Genomic DNA, 19,301 nt, shown 5'->3' with positions numbered 1-19,301 from the left:
GCGCTGGGCCCCACGCTGCGTGGGTGGTGAAGGAGCCAGGCAGAGCCACCTCGGAACCCCAGCTGTCACTGACCACGGTGAGACATGAAAGCCAGATGACCAGGACAATGTCTGAGACAGGGGCCCTGCGGTTCTAGAGGGTTTAAGTCAGTAGAGAGAGAGAACAAAAAACCAGCAGACTTGAATACAACTTCCCTTCCCACCCTCTGTCACTGAACGTCCTGTACACCCCCTCCCACTGGCCATGCTCCAGCCAGGAGTTTGATGACCGAGGGGCCTGGAGTTCGTTCTGAAAGCGTTTCTGCATTTTGGTTGACAGAATTAGTCGTCCTCCCAGACGCCCAGGGAGCGCGAGGACCTCTCACTGAAGCCTCTGCCACTCTTTAAAGGGCGGAGTTGGTAAAGCGATGGCAGGTGATCCTCGCGCAGCCCTGGGGAGGCGCTGCGGCCCCCAGACCCTAAGAGCTCAACCGCACAGCCCCAAAGGTCCCCTCTGCAGCCGACAGCGATTCACTGAAAGAAAAACCAGCCCTCGGAGCTCTGCAGACGCTGAGGGAGGCTCTGATGCCACAAGCCTTTCCCTTGCGACCGCTCTGCCTGCACAGACTCCTGCCCCTCGGCGGGTGGCGCGCGGCCCAACCCCCGGGCCCCTGATGCGCCTCAGCCCAGGGGGCTGCTCCAGCTCGCTGCGGGGTCCTGACCCCACCTGCAGACGGGACGCCTGGGCCGGGCCAGGCAGGGCCCTCAGACGCAGGGACGTGGAGGCACAGCGGAGAAAGCACAGCCTCTGCTGGGGTCACCCCTCTGATCACGGCCCCACCACGCCCGCAGCTCCCGGGCTCCACCGGCGCTAACCACACAAGGAAATCACGTGGGGCAGACCTGGCCAATCACTCCACTCCACCCCTTTCCCTGATTGGTTCTGGGACAGACACATGACTCACCACAGCCAATGAGAACCAGCATGGGGCTTGCGCGGGGAGTGCTGGGGAAAGCCTCGGTTTCCATCCCGGAGGCAGAGAAGATGACAAGAGGAGCCTCCGACCAGCGCAGGTGCAGGAGCCCTGGGCGCAGCCTCCCCACAGATGGGCCTGACTCAGGAGCCCGTAAATCCCCATCCGTGTTTAAACTCTGAGTTGGGGCCGGGCACAGTGGCTCACGCCTGTAATCCCAGCACTTTGGGAGGCAGAGGAGGGCACATCACCTGAGGTCACGGAGTTCGAGACCAGCCTGGCCAACATGGTGAAACCCCGTCTCTACCAAAAATACAAAATTAGCTGGGCATGGTGGCACACGCCTGTAATCCCAGCTACTCGGGAGGCTGAGGCAGGAGAATCCCCTGAACCCAGGAGACAGAGGTTGCAGGGAGATCACGCCACTGCATTGCAGCCTGGGCGACAAAGCGAGACTCCGTCTCAAAAAAACAAAGACAAAAACAACAACAAACTCTGAGTTGGGTTTTCTGTCACTTGCAAACCACTGTAACTGTTATGTGTGGTTCCCTGGAGGCTTCTGCTGAGATTCCCCTCTGCAGCCTTGGAGTCCTGGTGACTCCTAAGCAAGGAGTGAGCCGGCGGGTGAGAAGGCGCTGGAGGATGGGGAAGGAGGAGCCCGCTCCTGTGCCGTTCTCAGGGCTGTGTGCCTGCACCTGCCGCCTCGGCTGGAAGAGCCCTGGGCCTTGAGTGGACCCGCCTGGAAAGCACTGCCTTCCTGAGCGTTCAGGGAAATAAGACCCTCAGTCACTGGCCCAGAGGAGCCCTAGCAAGGAGTGACCAAGGAACGCCGCTGCATCCTTCAGAAGCTCCTCAGGGAGCCCCGCGCCATCTCCAGAGCCCGGCACCCTCTCCTCCTGCCCCTCCCCAGCCCCACTCTGCGCCCACAAGGGCAGGAAACCTACCACGATGACAAACAGGGCAGGGGCTACAAAGGCCCAGATGGCGCCACTCCCCAAGGACAGCCAGCAACTGCGGAGGGAAGCAGAGCCGTTACTTCAACCACCTCGTTCCACCTGCCAGCGTACCTTCATCCAAAAGTAGTTGCTCAGGTGATGTCTTTCTCAGCTACAGGGTCCACCTGGGGCAGCCATACAACTTTCCTAATCCCTGCAAATGTATTTTTATCCATGATGATCCCACGTCTCATTCTTAAAGGATTTTTCAGGTTTGCAGACCAGGACAGCAACCTCTGGAGAGTTTAGCCAAAATCCAAAATAGATTTTAATTTCATTATGAAGGAGACCTTTGCTGGGGACTGGCTTTCCTGCAGAGCACTTCAAATATGACCCAATAGGGGCCTTCTGCGAGGGATGACCATACCGATGAGTCGTCAGTGACACAGCACCTGACCATTCCCATACGCCCAAAGCTCGGGGTCAGTTCCACTCCCTCAGCGCCCTCCAACTGAGAGGAAAGGTTCCAGAGGGTCCTAGTGATTGCTCTGATGTCCTGAGAGGAGGGTCCGGTTTGAGGATCTGGCCTTGACGCCCAGAACTCAGGCAAAAAAAAAAAAAAAGTCAGCTCCTTCACAATTTCATCTCCAGAGCCTATGGCACTGTCAAGAGCCTAAGATTCCCTAGGACATCTCATCTTCTTGGCTCCTGGGACACTGTTTCCCAAGGACCTGGAGTGCCTTTAATTGGATCTGGGCAGGTGCGTGGTGCAGTGCTCACTAACACACAATGTGGCGTCTCCCTGGGGCTGGCTTATTTCACTCTCTCGGTGACTGCTCACTGAGCAGCAGGTCTGCCCCAGTGCACAACAAACTCCATCTCATTTACTCCTATGCTGGCCCTGAGGTGGGCACTATGATCACTCCCATCCTGCAGATGAGCAATCTGAGCCCTAAAAAGCTCAGGTGACTTCACTGTGGGCAAACTGCCTCCCTGCCCCCACTCCTCCCCGAACCTCCCGGACCAGGAGACAGCAAATGCCCCAAAACAAGTGACAGCACCTGCAAGAGGCTCATTCATGGCTGCACACCCAGAGTGTGGAGAGGAGAAACCTCTCATCTGAGGATGCACCGTTTAAAAGGAAAATGCACCGCAAGTCTGAACGGTACCTCTGCAGAGGCGCGATTCAAACCAGGCTCTCTGGAGAGTGGGATGCTTCTGCAAAGAGAGAGATTGTGCTTTCCAGCATTTCATGCAGAATTTTAAGTCAACAAGGGGCTTCTGATAGATACCTTATCCTGTTCAGAAACCCGGTGAGCTTCCTGAACCTGGCTGGTGCTGCCTGGCTTTCGGGCAAGAGTGTGGGAAAGGCTTATATTAGAGTCAGACCCTGGGACTCAGGACTGTGGGTGAGCCCAGCATCCTCAAGCTCTAGATGCGATAAAAGGGAACAAATGTCATCGAGCTGTGTTTGAGGAGAACATTCTTCTTCTAATTAGTCCCTCAACTTCTAACAGCATCCAGAATTGAAAGGATGGGCCAGAACAGTGGTCTGCGTAACCACGCCTGTTTCAACGTGCTCTCAAACACTGCCTTCTACAAATGCTTCGCCTTCAGGGAACCTGCACCAACGTGGAAAAGGCTGGATTTCTCCCAGTTTCACTATTCGTCTGTACTATTATCTCATTTTGAAGCTGTGAAAATGCCCAGCTTCCTTTCTGTTTGTAAGCACCGCCAATATTTATCTTCCACGTTTTCACTCAGTGGTTTCTCAGCTTGGCTGGAACAGGTAACAGCTTCCAAGAGACATTTGAGTGAAAGCTCTTTAACTCGTAAGGAAAGAAAATCATATTTCTGGAAACTGAACAGCTGATCTGGTCCCACAGCACCATCCCATCCTCTTCCTGACACAACTGTGGGCCCATGAGCTGCATTTCAAGTGGCAGCAGGAGATACTGACATCATAAGGTCCATTCCCTGCTATCCAAGCAGCGGGACCCTCGAGACCACCTGCCTGGCACACAGCAGGCCCCATGCACTCCAACATGCAGGTAGCTGCCCCGCTGTCAGTTACTGGGCACACGGTCTGCATAGTGCCCTTGCTGACCACCCCAAGAAAGGGTGAAAGGGTCACAATTCAGCCTCCGTGGATGACCAGAGCTGTGTCTGAGAAGACCACATGGGTGAAAAATTTCCAAGCAGAAACTCCTACAGCCCCCCTGCTATTCCTGGAGGCGCTCTGTAGTCTTTGTTGCTAGTTCCAAGGCCCAAAAATGTCCAGAGCACAGCTGGGTTGTTTCTCCCTCTCCCTGGACCACGACTTTCTCACTGCCTGGGCTTGTGGGAGCCAGCTTTGCACAGCACCCCTGCACCCAGAACCGCACAGGCAGGCAAGAGCCATGGGGCTCCTCACCACAACCGGTTCCATGGAACGCCTGCCAAAAGCAAGGCAAAGCCCTGCACTTACTTGTTGCTTGTTCCGTAACTGTCCATGGCAAATGACAGTGAAATGATGCAGATCAGAAGAGGAAAGCCTGCAGAAGATCAGAGAATATCATGTTCACTTGCTCCACTTTTCTTCCCTGCCTCCCTCCTCCCCGCTCCCTCCCTTCCTTTCTTCATTCCTTGTACACCTGATATATGTATACGGAGGGGGAACTATGTGCTACTTGTCGGGACACAGAACAGCCCCTATCCTCAAAGAACTTTTAGTCTAAACAAAGGAATAACACACACTCACACTCATACTCACATGTTCACACTTATGTACTAGACAAGAAAGTGTATGAGTCTTCATCAAAACAAACCATGTGGGTGAGATGTGGCGTTGTGACTGGCAGGAAGGGAAGCTCAGCTTGGTCTATCTCGACCTGTGGTTCTCAACCAGGGCCAAGGTGGCCCCACAAGAGACAACTGGCAATGGCTTAAGTCATCTAGGGTTGTCATAATGGGATGGAATCAGGCAGGCAGAGGCCAGGGCTCCTGCTAAGCACCTGACAAGACTGCCCCACAAGAGTCACCCAGCCCAAGTATCCATAGTGTTGGTTGAGAAGTCCTGTTCTAGAGCAGCAGGGGAAAGGTGGGAGATCAGTTGGGACTAAAGGGACATTGGATATGGCTGACTTTGCCACGCACACGGTCCACATTATTATAGTATTTAAGCCCAAAATTTCCTTAGGGAACCCATCAACACTCCATCTTTCCATGAGGTCCAGGCGGGTTGGTTCCTTCCTAGCTCTGAGGCATGTGACCCAGGACTGGCTGACTGGAACGTCAAATCCCCCAGCCACAGCTATTGGTTCAAAGATGGGCAGGTGACCCTGGCTGGCCCAATGAGACTCAATCAAGGGCTTTCTTCAAAACTGCTGAGAAGAAACTCTCTTTTCCACCAAGCCCCTAAGAGGATAAGGATGTCAGTGAGCTTGGGGTCCGGGCAGCCATTTTGGCACCACGAGAGAGTACGTGGCTCCAACACACAGGAGATCAGATCTGAGAGATGGAAAAAGAAGACAAAATCTTGATTATATTACTTAAGCTCATGGATCAAGCCATATCTGAAGTCCAGCATCTTAGAACTTTTTTGTTACATGAGCCATTACATTCCCTTTTGCCTTAGCCAGTTCAAGTTGGATTTCTCTTACTTGAAACTGAGTGTGATAAATTAAATGTGTTTAATATTTGACAAAGCCAAGTGAGACTTTTGGGGGTGGTGATAGAAGGGAGGTCCATGAATGAGGTAGAAAGCATCTGGATCACAGCAGTCCCCAGAGCTTCGTCATTCTGCAACGAAAACACTCTATGGTCAAACTACTTTTAGAAACTCACCTAACCCAAATCTGAACTGGCCTCCACTTTCACTTTTAAAGCGCAGAGGTTTTGTGTGCTAATGTGTCTCATGACTCTCCAAAAGGAAGAGCGCATTGCAACACTTCTCACGCTCAGCCATCCATGGAATTTGTCTGGAAACATGGCTCTGCCTCCACATGCACCTGTGAGCTTTGAAACAGATCCTGCACGAATGGGAATCTGTTTCTGAAAAGAACACACTTCTGGTTACTCAGAAAGTGCAGCATCGTCCACGGGGCCTGCTCTGGTGCAGCCACCCTGAGCACAGCAGCCTCTCTCCTCTGCTCCCTCTGCAGGGAAGGATGGGAGAGAGATGGAGAGACTGCAAAGGACCAGCTCCTTACTCCACCCCTGAGCCTTTTCCACAGGAGGATGCTCAGGAGAAGCAGCTCCTGGCACATCTCGGATTCCTGGGATAGCAGCAGGGGGGATGGAAGCCCATGAAGAGCATGCGGCTCTCTGCCTCAGTAGCTGAGGTCACACAGGTTCTTGGAGATTTCTGCTCCAGAGGAAGGAGGAGGAGGGAAGGTGGCTCCTGGCACCCACCCCCGGCTCCAGCACCTGCCCGAGTGCCTCCAGGCCACAGTCCTCCAGTGCCCTCTGGGGGCAGAGTACACACCGTGCCTGCCCTTCCAAATGTCAGGGTTTGGATTTTAAGTTAATTACCCTGGAAAGACATTTCCTGGACAGCCTTGTCTCTGAAATACTTTGTTTTAAATGTCAAAAGGATTTAAATGCATTACAGAATGTCTGGGCAATAAAGTTGTCCAGAAGGAGACGAGGTGGCCTCTGTGGAAGAGGTGCACAGTTGGGGCCCAGCAGTGACTGTGGGCTTTTGTCATCTGGTCACTCTGAGTTTCCCTATGTGAGCTCCGCTGCCATTTCTTCCCCTGCATCTACCCCTGCGTCCAGCAGAGGCCAAGCCATGGGCAAGGACAAAGGGTCTGTTTGAGAACAGGGTGGGCCCCGCTGTCTGCTTTCTCTAAAATGAGCTGCAGAAGCTACGAAGTCTGCGTGAGTGAGTTTGTGGGGCTTTTTAAGAAGAAAACATTCCTAAGTGGGAGGATAAGGAGAGGGGCAGTAGGATGGAGAAGACAGTGAGTGGGAAGAGCATGGGCTTTGGGTCCAGATGACACCTCGTTCTATTCCTGGGGCTGCCCGGGACCAGCTGTGCAGCTGCAAGGAACCAGCCGAAATTCTGTGCTCAGACCATGGGAACATACTGAGTGCCTTCATCATTAGGACGTGAGGATGACATACACTGTCTCTGAATCATGAGCCCCTCGATGATGAAGCTAATCCTGCAATAATCTCTATCATCAACCAGCTCAGACCTCACCCCTTTCCCACCACTGCTGTCGTCTGAAACTCTCACACAGTAACCCGGACAGACCTGGAACATGCTTCTGCCAACAATTTAAGTCCCTCTGGCCCTATCATCAGAGACATTTACTTTGTGTGCTCCTCTTTGCAACACGGTGACCTTTAGAGGGACGAGACCGGTTCTGTCCTTGGCATCTGCCCCTAAGATTCAGGGGCAGGTGAGGAGCATGTGTTGAGAGATTAACCGAGGTGGGTGAAGCGAAGGCCTGGGAGGATGGGCACAGGGGCAAGGTGTCCCGACAGATGGGGTGGAGGGAGACAATACCAGGGAACTGTGGAAGTCACTGGTGCCACCTATTTCCAGATGCCCCACATGTGGGCACAGGGGAGGTCCGCATTCCTGCCCCTCAGGGTTCTTGAGGCCATAGGGCTGGCTCTGGGCACTGAGTTGTGTACAGAAGCAACACGTGTCTTATGGGCTGAGCACATGATTTCCAGTGCAGTGTCCTCTCTGACCCCTTCCCTTGCACAGCGTCCAGCAATGGCTCGAGGCGGTGCCTACTCCATCTGCCTGGGCTCTTCACTGTCCACCACCACTAGCCACCGTGGACATGTCGCGTGCACAGGAAAATGATGTTTGTTCTTTAAAACCAAGGAGGGATGGAAGCTGTTTGTTATCGCAGCCTTGCCAGCCTGCCCTGACTGATCCCCCTCCTGTGATCGTGGCATTATGCAATCTCCCTGGAATGAAAATGCAGCTTCAGAGAAAGGGGGGGCCTGGAACGAAGATTAAGTTTTGTCCCCAGAGGAATAGGAGCTCACAAAAGAAACTAAGTTGCAATAAAGAAAAATAAAACGAGCTACATTCCCTTCACCTCTGAGTTTGCAATCAGAGTTTCTTGTCTGCTTCAGTGATGTGTAAATTCTCCAATGCTTGTCACTCTGCTCTCCTGGCTTCCTTGTGGGCTCCTTGAGGACAGAGGATCTGTCCCTCCCTTCAGAGTTCCTAGCACAAGTCTAGTAGTCAACACCTTAAGGTAAGGTGTGGATTTGATGCCCCCACCACCCCACCTCAGCTTCAGAACAGTCTCTAGGTTTCCAAAAAATAATATTGCTCAAAAACTAGAGTAAGGCCAGGGTGAAATCTGCAGGAAGAAGCCGCTCTCCCAGGGGCTCCCCCCGCCATGCTCTGGGTGGGCCTCCAGCTCCTTAATTAAAAACTGAAGGTCGAGAGAGCCCAACTGCCTGCAGACCCCCCGACTTCAGCTGGTAGCCAGCTCCAATCCATTTGGAATGAAAGACACAGTTCTCGGGCTCCTGATGAAATTAATTAAGGGAAAGCTGACAGGGAGATAGATGGAGGTTGCAGGACTCACAGAAACAGCCAGCGCTCCATTTGCAGAGAACTGTGTCAGGGACTACAAGCTCAGTCTCCTACTGGGGCCGCATTGGTATCAGAAAACACACAGTTCCAGCCACTGTTGTCAAGGAGGAATATAAACTCAGGGCATTAGATCTCCTCATTTTTCAAAAGAACTTTGTAATCTTGTGTAAAATCCCTCAATCTTAAAATACTGGCAAATATTTCACTTTTTCCCTTTAGTATGGTGCAGATCAAATAAAACATCCTTCCAGGCTGGACTGGTTTAGATCCTCTGTCTGTCACACACGCACCCCAACCCTATCCCATCGGCGACATAGACAGCCCCACTACAGAGATTCCTCTCACTCTGGCAACAAATCCTACAGACACTTTTCGTTCACCCCAGCTGTCTTTTCTGTGGCTTATGGAGAGTGTGTGTGTGCACGCACACATGCACATATGCCTCTAAATTACATGACTGTATCCATAAAGAAACTATAATAAACTATAGATGGTTGGCCATAAATCATCCTCTAAATCCTCCCTGATGAGGTCAGATATCATCGGAAGGAGCAGCTCTCCTCTCTGGGGCATCACAGAGGCCTGAAGAAGCAGGTCACACGTGACCTGGAGGGAGGGCAGAGGACACTGACCTCAGGACCAGTGTGTGCAAAAGCATCCTCGTGATGATACAGCGTGAGCAGCGAGACAGGACAGAGGACATCCGTGTGACTGGGGGAGCTCCCTGCATGACCAGCAGCAGTCTGCAGGTGGCTGCCCAAGTGGCCTCTTCAGTCTCCCCAGGGAGCCACGAGGGGAGCATAATTTATCTCCGCTTAATCCTCAAATAAATTACATTTGCCAACTCAAAGCACAAAGTAAGCCTGTTTACCTGCTACTTGTATAATGAAGACTGTGAAAATTAAATGTATTCGAAACAAGCAGCAGGTCCCTCATGTCTGGTCAATGTTCCACAACAACTGTGAGAATGCTGAGTGTCAACGCACAGCCTGACCCGGAGCCTCCAGTGCCCACTGGGACTCCTTGGGATGGGCAAGGGCAAAGCTCAGCAAGGAAGCCCCGTCACTGGGGAGCGGACTCCCAGAATGACAGCACGAACTGCTCAGCGGACCCCTCCCCAGAATGACAGCACGAGCCGCTCAGCAGACCCCTCCCCAGAGACAGCACAAGCTGCTCAGCGGACCCCTCCCCAGAATGACAGCACGAGCTGCTCAGCGGACCCCTCCCCAGAGACAGCTATCGCTGAAAAAAAAGTTTTAAAAAACATAATCATTTAAAGTCTCTGCACATTTCCCTAAGGGTATAGAGCAAATTAAGAAAAATTGGCTCAAGAAAATCTACTAAATCTTGTTAAGAAGACTGAGTCTGTGGCACTTCAGCCAAAACCTGCTTCCCTGCCCAGCTCGGTGTGACAGAGGCTCTGCTCCAAGTAGGTGTGGGCAAGAAGACGGGGCTCCACTCCCTCTAGCTCCCAGTCCAGGGCTGTGGTATCTCTCCAGGCTGGGGGAGGTGGGGAGGGCTGCCCGCATTTCTCATTCCCCCAAACTTTGTGCTCTAGAAGCTCCAGTCCAGGTAAAAGCAGCTGAAAGGTGGGGACTCCCTTCCTCCTCCAATTCATAGTGCGCAGGGTCTGTCCAGGTGTGGCAGGCTCGGAACCCTGGGGCCTCACTGTCCTCATCTCTGCTGACTCATGGGGCAGAGGTTCTACACTGCGAGAGACAAGCTCGGAAGATCTGAAGCTATGCCCCCACCCAGTGCCCTGCATGAGAGGCAGACATGTCACTCCACAAAAAGTGGGCCACTGTCCTTGCCTGCAGCTCCAGAGCAGAACCTCAGGAATTCTTCCCAGGAAAAGAAGCTACCCATTAGGTCGGAGAACTCCAAAGTGCTCCCCATGGGAACCCATTTGAAACACAGTGGAGAAGTTCAAGCCTAAGGTGGTCTGGGGAAGAACGGAGCCTTTGCAGTAGGGAATGAAGAGGAAGCTGGTGGCTCCATGACAACACCAAGATAACCATATTCCGGCTGGTTTACGGGAGAGAGCCAGGGAAGAGACAGCTAAGAAGAGTCTTCCTGGGGTCAGAACAAATCTCAAAGACTGGCCTCAAAAATACCCCTACAAAGGGGCCTGGAGTTTATCAGATCAAGCAGTAAAGCAGCACGTGCCCCAAGCTATTGTTGGAAACAACAGAGACATAGTCTGGCAATTAGTGGAACCTAGCAGATGGTGTTATACAAACATAAGTAGAGAGCTGGAGAGAGAGGCCATGGAAAGAGACAGCGTGCCCTGCTAAAACCACTGTCATCCCAGGGTGACTGCACATGCCTGAGACTGCCCTCTGGGGAGTGACCTCAGAGGACTCACACCATCACACCACAAGGGAAAAAGACCTTGCTAAATAGTCCAGCCAAGTTACTAAACAAATAAATAAGCAAGCAGGGAGAAGCCAGGGAAGGAGGGAATCTGTATCAAGGGTGGCTACAATGTATCATCTAAGATGACAAGTCTTCAACAAAAAACTATGAGATATACAAAGAAACCAGAAAGTGTGACACATACACGGGGAAAAATCTAGGCAACAGAAACTGCCTGTGAGAAGGCTCAGTTGTCATATTTATCAAAAAAAAAAAAAAAAAAAAGACTTCAAAGCAATCATTATAAATATGTTCAAAGAACTAAATGAAACTATCGTTGAAAAAGTAAAGGACTGCATAACGACCCTGTCTCATCAAACACAGAATAGCAATAAAGAGATCACAATTCTAAAAAAAGAACCAAATGAAAATTCTGGAGTTGAAAATATAATAACTGAAATGTTAAAACTCCACTAGAGGGTTCCAAAATAGATCCAAACTGACAGAAGAGTCAGTGAACTTGAAGAGAGATAAAGAAAGATTATGCAATTTGAAGAACAAAGAAAAAAAAGAACGAAGAAAAATCAAGAGTCTCCGAGAAATGTGGAACACCATTAAGCACACCAACCTATTCATAATGGGAATATTAGAAAGAGAGGAGAGAGACAAAGGAACTTAAAATGTATTTCAATAAATAATGCTGAAATGTTCCCAAATTTGATGAAGATCATTAATCTAAGAAGCTCAAAAAACACCAAAACGTGGGCCAGGCATGGTGGCTCACGCCTGTAATCCCAGCCCTTTGGGAGGCTGAAGTGGGCAGACTGCTTGTGCCCAAAAGTTCAGGATCAGCCTGGACAACATGGAGAAACTCTGTCTCTACAAAAACACAAAAATTAGCCAGGCATGGTGACATGTAACTGTGGTGCCAGCTACTCAAGAGGGTGAGGTGGAAGCATCGCTTGAGGCTGGGAGGCGGAGGCTGCAGTGAGCCAAGATGGTGCCACTGCACTCCAGCCTGGGTGACTGAAACCCTGTCACAAAAAGACAAAAAAAAAAAAGTAAACACAATGAGATATACACCCAGTCACATCAGAGTTAAAAGTGCTGAAAGACAAATACGAAGAGAAAGTCTTGAAAGAATCAACAGAAAAACAATTCTTCAAATACAAGGGGCCGCAGTGAGATGAAGTCTTGACTTATTATGAGAGACAACAGAGCCAGAAGGCAGTGAGATGACGTAATCAAAGAACGAAAGGCAGAAAAGAATCTTATATCTGGAAAAACTACTTTTTAAAAATGAAGATGAAATAAAGGCATTTCCAGATAAACAACAACTAAATCTGTTGCTAGCAGACATGCCGTACAAGAAATAACAAAGAAAGTTCTCCAGGCTGAAAGCAAATGACCCCAAAAAGTAATCTTAACACACACAGAAACATATATACACATAGCAAGCAACACCACCAGATGGAAACTCAAATTCACAGGAAAAAAATACAGAGAACCAGAAATAGGAAATAAGGTTAATATAACTCTATAAATATGCACTTGCTCTTCTTTCATCCCAGCTTCTTTAAAAGATACAAGATTAAAGCAATAGTTATAAAAATGTATTATTGAATTGTGCCTTATATAGATGTAATATGTATAACAATAATCACAGAACAAAAGGAAGACAGAATATGCCTATATAAAAATAATGTTTATATCTTGTGATTTAGTATAAATTAGGAATAGTTTCTAATATGCTAAGATGTATATAGTAAGCATTAGGTCAATCGCTAGGAAAATAACCAAAGAAAGTGAAAAAATCATTAAGAGAATTAAAGTGTTACACTAGGAAATATTCACTTAATTCAAAAGAAAGAGGTAAAGGAAGAATAAACAAAACAGACAGTAAGCACATAGAAAACCAAGAGAAAAATTGTTGATGTGAATTCACCATATATATCATAACATTACAGGTGAAAGGATTAAATGACCCAGCCAAAAGGCAGAAATTGACAGACAATTTTTAAAAATCCAATTGTACTCTGTTTACAGGAGATATGCCTTAGGTTCAAAGATACAAATAAGTAGAAAGTAAAAGGATGGAAAATATATATACTCTGCAAACAGCAACTGCAAGAAAGCTGGAGTGGCTCTACTAATCATATGGGACAAACAGACTTTAAAACAAAACATAAGGAGATGAAGAGATGTTTTATCAATGTAAAAGGGTTGATTCATCAGAAAGATGTAAGTATAAACATATGTGTACCTAAAAACAGAACCCCAAGCGACAGGAAACAACATCAACAAATTGAAGGGAGAAATAGACAACACAACAAATGGTGACTTCAATACTTCAGTAACGGACAGAACAACTAGAAAAAAGATCAGTGAGGAAACAGAAGACTTGAACAACACTATAAACCAACTTAGGCCTAACAGGTATCTGGAGACTGCTCCATCCAACAGCAGAATACACATTCTTCTCAAGGGCATATGGACCACTTTCCAGGACAGATACTTACTAAGACATAAAACAAACCTTAATACAGTTAAAAGGACTGAAATCATACAAAATATGCTGTCTTTCCACAATGAAATAAAATCAGACATCAATAATAGAAAAAAGTGAGAAACTCACGAATATGTGCAAATTAAACAACACAATAATCAATGGGTCAAATAAAAATTAAATAAATTTGAAAATATTTTGAGATGAATTTAAAATGAAGGCACAAATGAAACATACAGGATGCAGTTAAAGCAGTGGGAAGAAGGAAATATATCACTATACATGCCTATATTAAAAAAGAAAATCTCAACTCAGTAACCTCCACTTTCACTTCGACACACTGGAAAACAAGAAGAAACTAAAGCTAAAATAAGCAGAAGAAAGGAAAGAATGAAGATTAAAGCAGAAATTAAAGAAACAGATAATAGAAAAACAAAAAAGAAAATCAAACCAAAAGTTGGTTCTTTGAAAAGATCACCAAAATTGATAAATCAAGTCAGGAAGGTTGGAAACGTTTCCAAGTGATGTGGAATTTTTGCCTTTGATTAGCCAGTGGATTCTCCTTCCTAGCTGGGTCTCTAGGCGGCACCAAGAAGCATAATATGAAGATGAAAGCACATCTGACTTTCCCTATCCCATCCTATCAAACCCCATTTCCACCTCCCCCCATCCCCACCTGCCCCTTCTGTCCCCACTTCCACCTGTCTCATCCTGTCCTGCCTACCCCATCCCCACCTATCTCTTCCTCTCCCTCCTGCCCTGCCATCCCACCTGCCCTGCCCCACCTACCCCATCCCATCCCATAGTAGTAACGGTGCTTGCTGTCCTCCGACCCAAAGACCTTGATCACCATGCTGTAGAGGTGCAGCCCCTCCACCAGCATCCATGCGAAGGCACTCAGGAAGAAGTAGTGGAGGAGCACGGCCATCACCCGGCAGGGGGTCTAGGATTTAACCAGAGATGGGAGGTGAGACAGCCCAGGGTGGGCCCTGGATGTGGCTATGGTCCCAGCCTCCCAGTATCCGTGGCCTGGGGGTCTTTTGGTCATGTGACCACATTTCTTCCCAGGGTATCTTCCTGTTGCTCAAGCCCAGGGATTTGGGTGCAGCACGTGAGGCGTGGCTAGCCAATCACAGTACCATGTTGTCCCCAGGGATGGTGATTGTTTCAGGAGAGGGCACAGGACTCAGGCCCAACCAATCAGCAAAACTATCCATTCCTTGCAACAGGATTGGCTCAGGGATAGGCACATGACTCACCTGGTCCAATCAGGGTGGATACTGGGGCTAAGGCGGGGACTATGGAAGAGTTTCCCTCCCAAGTGAGGACTGGAGCAGGGAACTTTGGAAGCCACGTGGCTCCCAGAGAGGTGTGGAGCCTGCCGCCTGCCATGTGGCTGAACCCTAGATGCTGAGACTTCTAGTTCTAACTAAATTGACTGCAGCTTCCAAGTTGTAGTTAGAACTGAAAGGGGCTCAGGCAACCATGCTGCTCCACAGGCTTCCCCTCAATAGGGCTCAGGGACAGACAGGTAGGGCCTTGGGAACCTCTCCATTCCTCCCCTGTAGCCTGGAGGCCCCAGGTGCCCAGGATGGAGAGAGACAGGCCCTGAACTGTGCAGCCTCAGATCCTCCTGGGGCTCCACCCCTCTGCTCCCTGTGAGTCCAGGTGCTGGGAAGAGCCAGGGCTTGTCCCTTAGCTCTAGATAAAAGTCCAGGGAACCAGAGCCCAGGAAGGAACACAAACCAAGGACCCCAGGACAACCCAGCTCTGCTGGTGCTCCAAGTTGTGTCCTTCAGATGTGCCCAAGTCAGTTAGTTCTCAGAGAAGGAATGTATGAGCCACTAAATGTGTTTCTTGTCATCATGATCTGTTATATATAGATAAAAAATAAGACACACCTATTATTTTTGTTGGCTCAGTGACCCCTGGCCCTGTGTCTTCCAGGACCAGCTACCCCTTTCCCTTGGGGAGCAGCCCCTCCCCACCCGAGAGGCTCGGGTGGGACCAACCACTACAATCATCCTCTCCCATCTGGCACAAAGGTTTACCCTGTAGGCACACCCCTCAAACAGGACCAATCGGAGCCCTTCCCTGGGATTCAGACACAGGTCTCTGGGAGAGCGGGACCAATCGGAGCCCTTCCCTGGGATTTAGACACAGGTCTCTGGGAGAGCAGGACCAATCAGGGCCCTTCCCTAGGATTCAGAGACAGGTCTCTGGGAGAGGGGGACCAATCAGAGCCCTTCCCTGGGATTCAGACAGAGGTCTCTGGGAGAGGGGGACCAATCAGAGCCCTTCCCTGGGATTCAGACATAGGGTTCTGGAGGAAAGATGCTCTCCCAGTCCCCTAGGGCCACCAGCTGGGATTATAGACACCTGGAGCTGCTGCAGACCTGCCTCCCCTCCTGCTGCCAGCACACAGTGGGACCTCGCTCCCCAGCGTGGACTTGGACAGGCAGCGTCAGCATCACCTGAATGATTGATAGAAATACAGTATTCTGGGCCACACCCACAGCTCCTGAACCAAAATCTGCACTGTAAGGAATCCTCGCGTGATGGTTCACACCGGAGCCTGAGAAGCATCCAGCAGGAGAGCTTGAGGCCATTGCACACCCTGTCCATTTCACGGTGCATCCAGGAACTTCGCAGATGCTCCCGAGTCCAAGGGGGGGTGCCCTGTGAGGGAGGTGCCTGCTGCCACAGGAAGGCGGGTCTGTCCATAGGCAGCAGCCCCAGGACATGCATGGGGACAAAGGGCTCCGCTGGGCAGTGAGGAGGAGAGGCTCTGCTGATCCGCTAGGCATGGGGTAAAGCGTTCATCTTCTGTTGGCCAATCCTGATTGCACCCTAAGACCACGGGCTTATCCTGCTGGGTTCCTAAGAGCTTCTGCCAGCTCCCTTTTTCCTCCCACACATGGAGCAGGCAGCCCTCTGTTTTTCTCTTCCATCAACTGGTTTACAGGCCCACGTCACTGCGCTGCTGGGTCACTTCATAGTCTCAGCTCTTTGACTTCTGTGAGGTCTAAGACTTCCTAGGGCCCCAGAGAACTCCCAACTCCATGCAAAGAGCAGGGAAAGGTGGCATCTAGGTCTGCAGGTCTGCTTCGCTGAGCAGAGGTGGCACAACTGCTTGCTGTCAAGCACCTGATGAAGCGCACAGCCTGCAGCTGACAAGAGTCCTGGTCTGCCCACACCAGGCCGTCAGCTTGGCCAAGGCCTGTAAGCCCTGGGCCCCAATTCCTTTATCTGTGGGCTGGGAGGATGACAGGTGCTTAGAGGGTGAGATGGCTTTGCAGATGCAAGCCCTTGACACCGTGCCTTGCGCGCAGCTGATGCTAGGCAGTGTGAGTGGGTGGCGGCAGCGGCAGCTTTACCGGAGGCTGGCGTGCAGCAGAGGAACCAGCTGGTGCACGTCACGGTCTCTGCTTCCCCCGAAAAACCACAGCCCTGGTTGTCTGGTGAGATAGGGTCTGAAATTTGAGTGGAAAAAGCTAGCAGGAGAAGGTGCCACCCAGTGACATCCAAGGAGGCAGGGGAAGGACAGCGCAGGAACAAGGAGCTGCGCCCACTCACCGTGCCCGGCTCAAGGTGGAAGCTAATGAGCAGCAGGACCTGGGCCACCAGCACAGCGAAGGACAAGTTGGCGTGGATGTGGTAGCGCTGGTTCCGGATGGTGCTCACGGAGCTGAGGACAGAAGCAGGGTGTGAGGCCCGGGCCCTGTGCCGACCCAGTCCCCCAGGCTCAGCTCCATGGCCCACAGAGTCCCTGTATCCATTTCTCCAAGAGCAGCCAGAAGGGCTGCTGTCACTCCCTGCTGTGGACCCTCAATGGCTCCCTATTGCTCTTGGATCTGATCCCAGCTCCTTGCATGCCCACCCAGCCCTACACAGTCTGACCCTGGGCCGTGGCTCTGCCCTGACTCAGTTCTTTTCTTTCCCAACTCATGTTCCTGCTTCTCAAAGTCCCAGCTTATTCCAGCTTTGCATAGCTGTTCCCATGCGGTAAACCCTCTCCCCGGTCCCTGCATGGCGGCCCGAATGTCCCCCTCAGCATCAGCTTCCTGACCAGTGCTGGGACCCAGCTGCACCCCTCCCTCTCTGCCCTGCTGCCTCGTGGCGTGATCACCGTGAAGATGTTTGTTCTCGCTTTTGTTTACTTGGTTATCGTCCAGCCCCCATTCAAGCATGTTCTCATCTCTCTTGGGCACAATCAGGCCCTCAAAGCCGACCACACGCCTGTGCTGAGGAACGTGGGAGCCAGAATGAATGTCTGAACTGAGGGAGGCTGAGGTGTCCCCCGGCCCATGGCCATCTCCTTTTGCCTGGCTTGGGTTCCACCAGAATTCCTGTGCCTGGGCTGGGGGCCTTTCCAGACCTTTCCAGCTTAGCTAAGCCTGGTGCTCTTACCTCCACAGCCCCTCCCCTCTCCCGTCTCATCCATCTTGAGATCTGGGGTGCAGGCAGGGGCTGAGGGGCTGTTGGGTGGATTAGAAAAGGGGACTCACGACAGCACGGCGAAGGTGACCAGCGTGGCCACCAGGCAGAGCACGGAGAGGGAGCAGCCCACATAGCTGATAGACGACAGCGCCACCTGGTGTCCGCGTGCAAGCTGCGGGGAGCAGAGCAGAGGCGTCAGCAGCTGGCCCAGCCACCCCATCGGAGCCCGAAGCTGCAGAGGGCCCAGGCAGGTGCACAGCTGGTCCCGTGTGAGTGTGGTGCTGACCACCAAGCCCTGCCTCCCAGCCCAAATGTCTGTTGCTGCCACCTACAGAGGCTGATGCTGGGGTTGCAGCCCTGGTTCTGTGCGTGCATGTCCAGTGCCCCGAGGTACCCTACAGATCACTCAGGCTCCCTCAGCCACAGTCTGCAGACTGCGGCTGACGGGCGTGGCCAGGCGCTGAGTGTCCAGTCTACACTGCAATACACAGGGCTGCAGACGAAGAGTCAGCCTCGGAGCCAGACCTCCCAGGTTCAAGTCCCAGCTGGGCCATGTCCTGGCTGACAATCTGGGACATGTGACACTCAGCTATGAAATGAAAATAATGCCCGCTCTCCATTCCCAGTGGCCACAAGGACTCCATGAATTTACAAACACAAAGTGCTGCAGCAGCTAGGGAAGAGCCGGTTACCGCCCCGGCCCGAGGCTGCGACCCTCCCAGTGCCCGCACAATGGCTGCCGCCTGCACACTGTGGGCCTCAGGAAAGTTCTCTAAATGGACACGGTGGTGGTCTCCAGCACCCATGTCTGCGGGGTCCCAACACCTTGAGGGAATGAGGCAGAGCAGAGCACACCTGGGGATTAAGCGGCTGCAGAGCCACAAAGGATCGAACCAAAGCCGCAGTTCACCAACTGCACAATCCAGACGGCGCTCCCTCGGTTCCCAAGTCGGGGCCTCAAGCTCAGACATGTGTGACCCTGGGCTCCAAGAGGCTCCGGGCTCCTAAGCCACAGGCCTGGAAGGGCAGCCTCCCAGCTGCTCACATGCAGGAGGGCGCCACGTGCTTCCTCCTGTGGTCCGTGGCTCTTGTCAGAGACCCAGCTGAAGCCTGAAGCCTGTATCACGCTGTCCCCGTCGGGCACAGAGACCCCAGTCCCCAGACCCGTGTCCCCCATCCTCCGAGACCCCTGCTTCCAGCTTCCTCCCATGGCATGGGAGTAGGGGGAGTCTAAATGCCTTCTCCCCTGATCACCAGGACAAAGGAACAAAAGGAGGCCACTCTGAGTGCATAAGGAGCTGTTGGCAATGACAGAGGAGACGCCGCAGGCCCAGGGGACCCCAGCTCAAGGTGAAGCAGGCAGTGTCCTGGACCTCAGGGAGCAACCTGGGGCCAGGGGGCCCCCGAACGCTCTGCGAGCACCGCCTTCAACTGTGACTGACAGGGAGTGGGCTCACGCCCGAGGGGCTGCAGACGTGCTAGATTCCTGGATGCGTGGGGCTGGGGTAGGGGCAACCTGGACCCCGCAGCCTGGGCCTCCCCTTTTAGCAAGAGCTCAC

At 51.6% G+C, this 19,301-nt stretch overlaps 1 protein-coding gene across 9 annotated transcripts in view; it reads right to left on the bottom strand.

Moving 5' to 3' along the window:
- The window catches only part of ADGRD1 (adhesion G protein-coupled receptor D1), a 187,129-nt gene that overhangs the window by 18,159 nt on the left and 149,669 nt on the right, over positions 1–19,301 (bottom strand). For 6 of the 9 annotated variants that reach the window (XM_021923159.2, XM_021923160.2, XM_031650933.1 and 3 more), the window contains 5 exons: positions 17,811–17,914; positions 16,879–16,990; positions 14,092–14,245; positions 4,356–4,422; positions 1,898–1,964 (listed from right to left, as the gene is read on the bottom strand). In XM_021923159.2, the coding sequence (XP_021778851.1) occupies positions 1,898–1,964; positions 4,356–4,422; positions 14,092–14,245; positions 16,879–16,990; positions 17,811–17,914 (504 nt within the window). The other 3 variants (XM_009182071.4, XM_009182075.4, XR_635296.4) reach the window with 3 other exon arrangements.

Source organism: Papio anubis, chromosome 9, assembly GCF_008728515.1.
Source record: "Papio anubis isolate 15944 chromosome 9, Panubis1.0, whole genome shotgun sequence".
NCBI lineage: Eukaryota > Metazoa > Chordata > Mammalia > Primates > Cercopithecidae > Papio > Papio anubis.
Note: the sequence above shows the minus strand (reverse complement) of the source record. Positions and strands in the feature narration are given on the sequence as shown.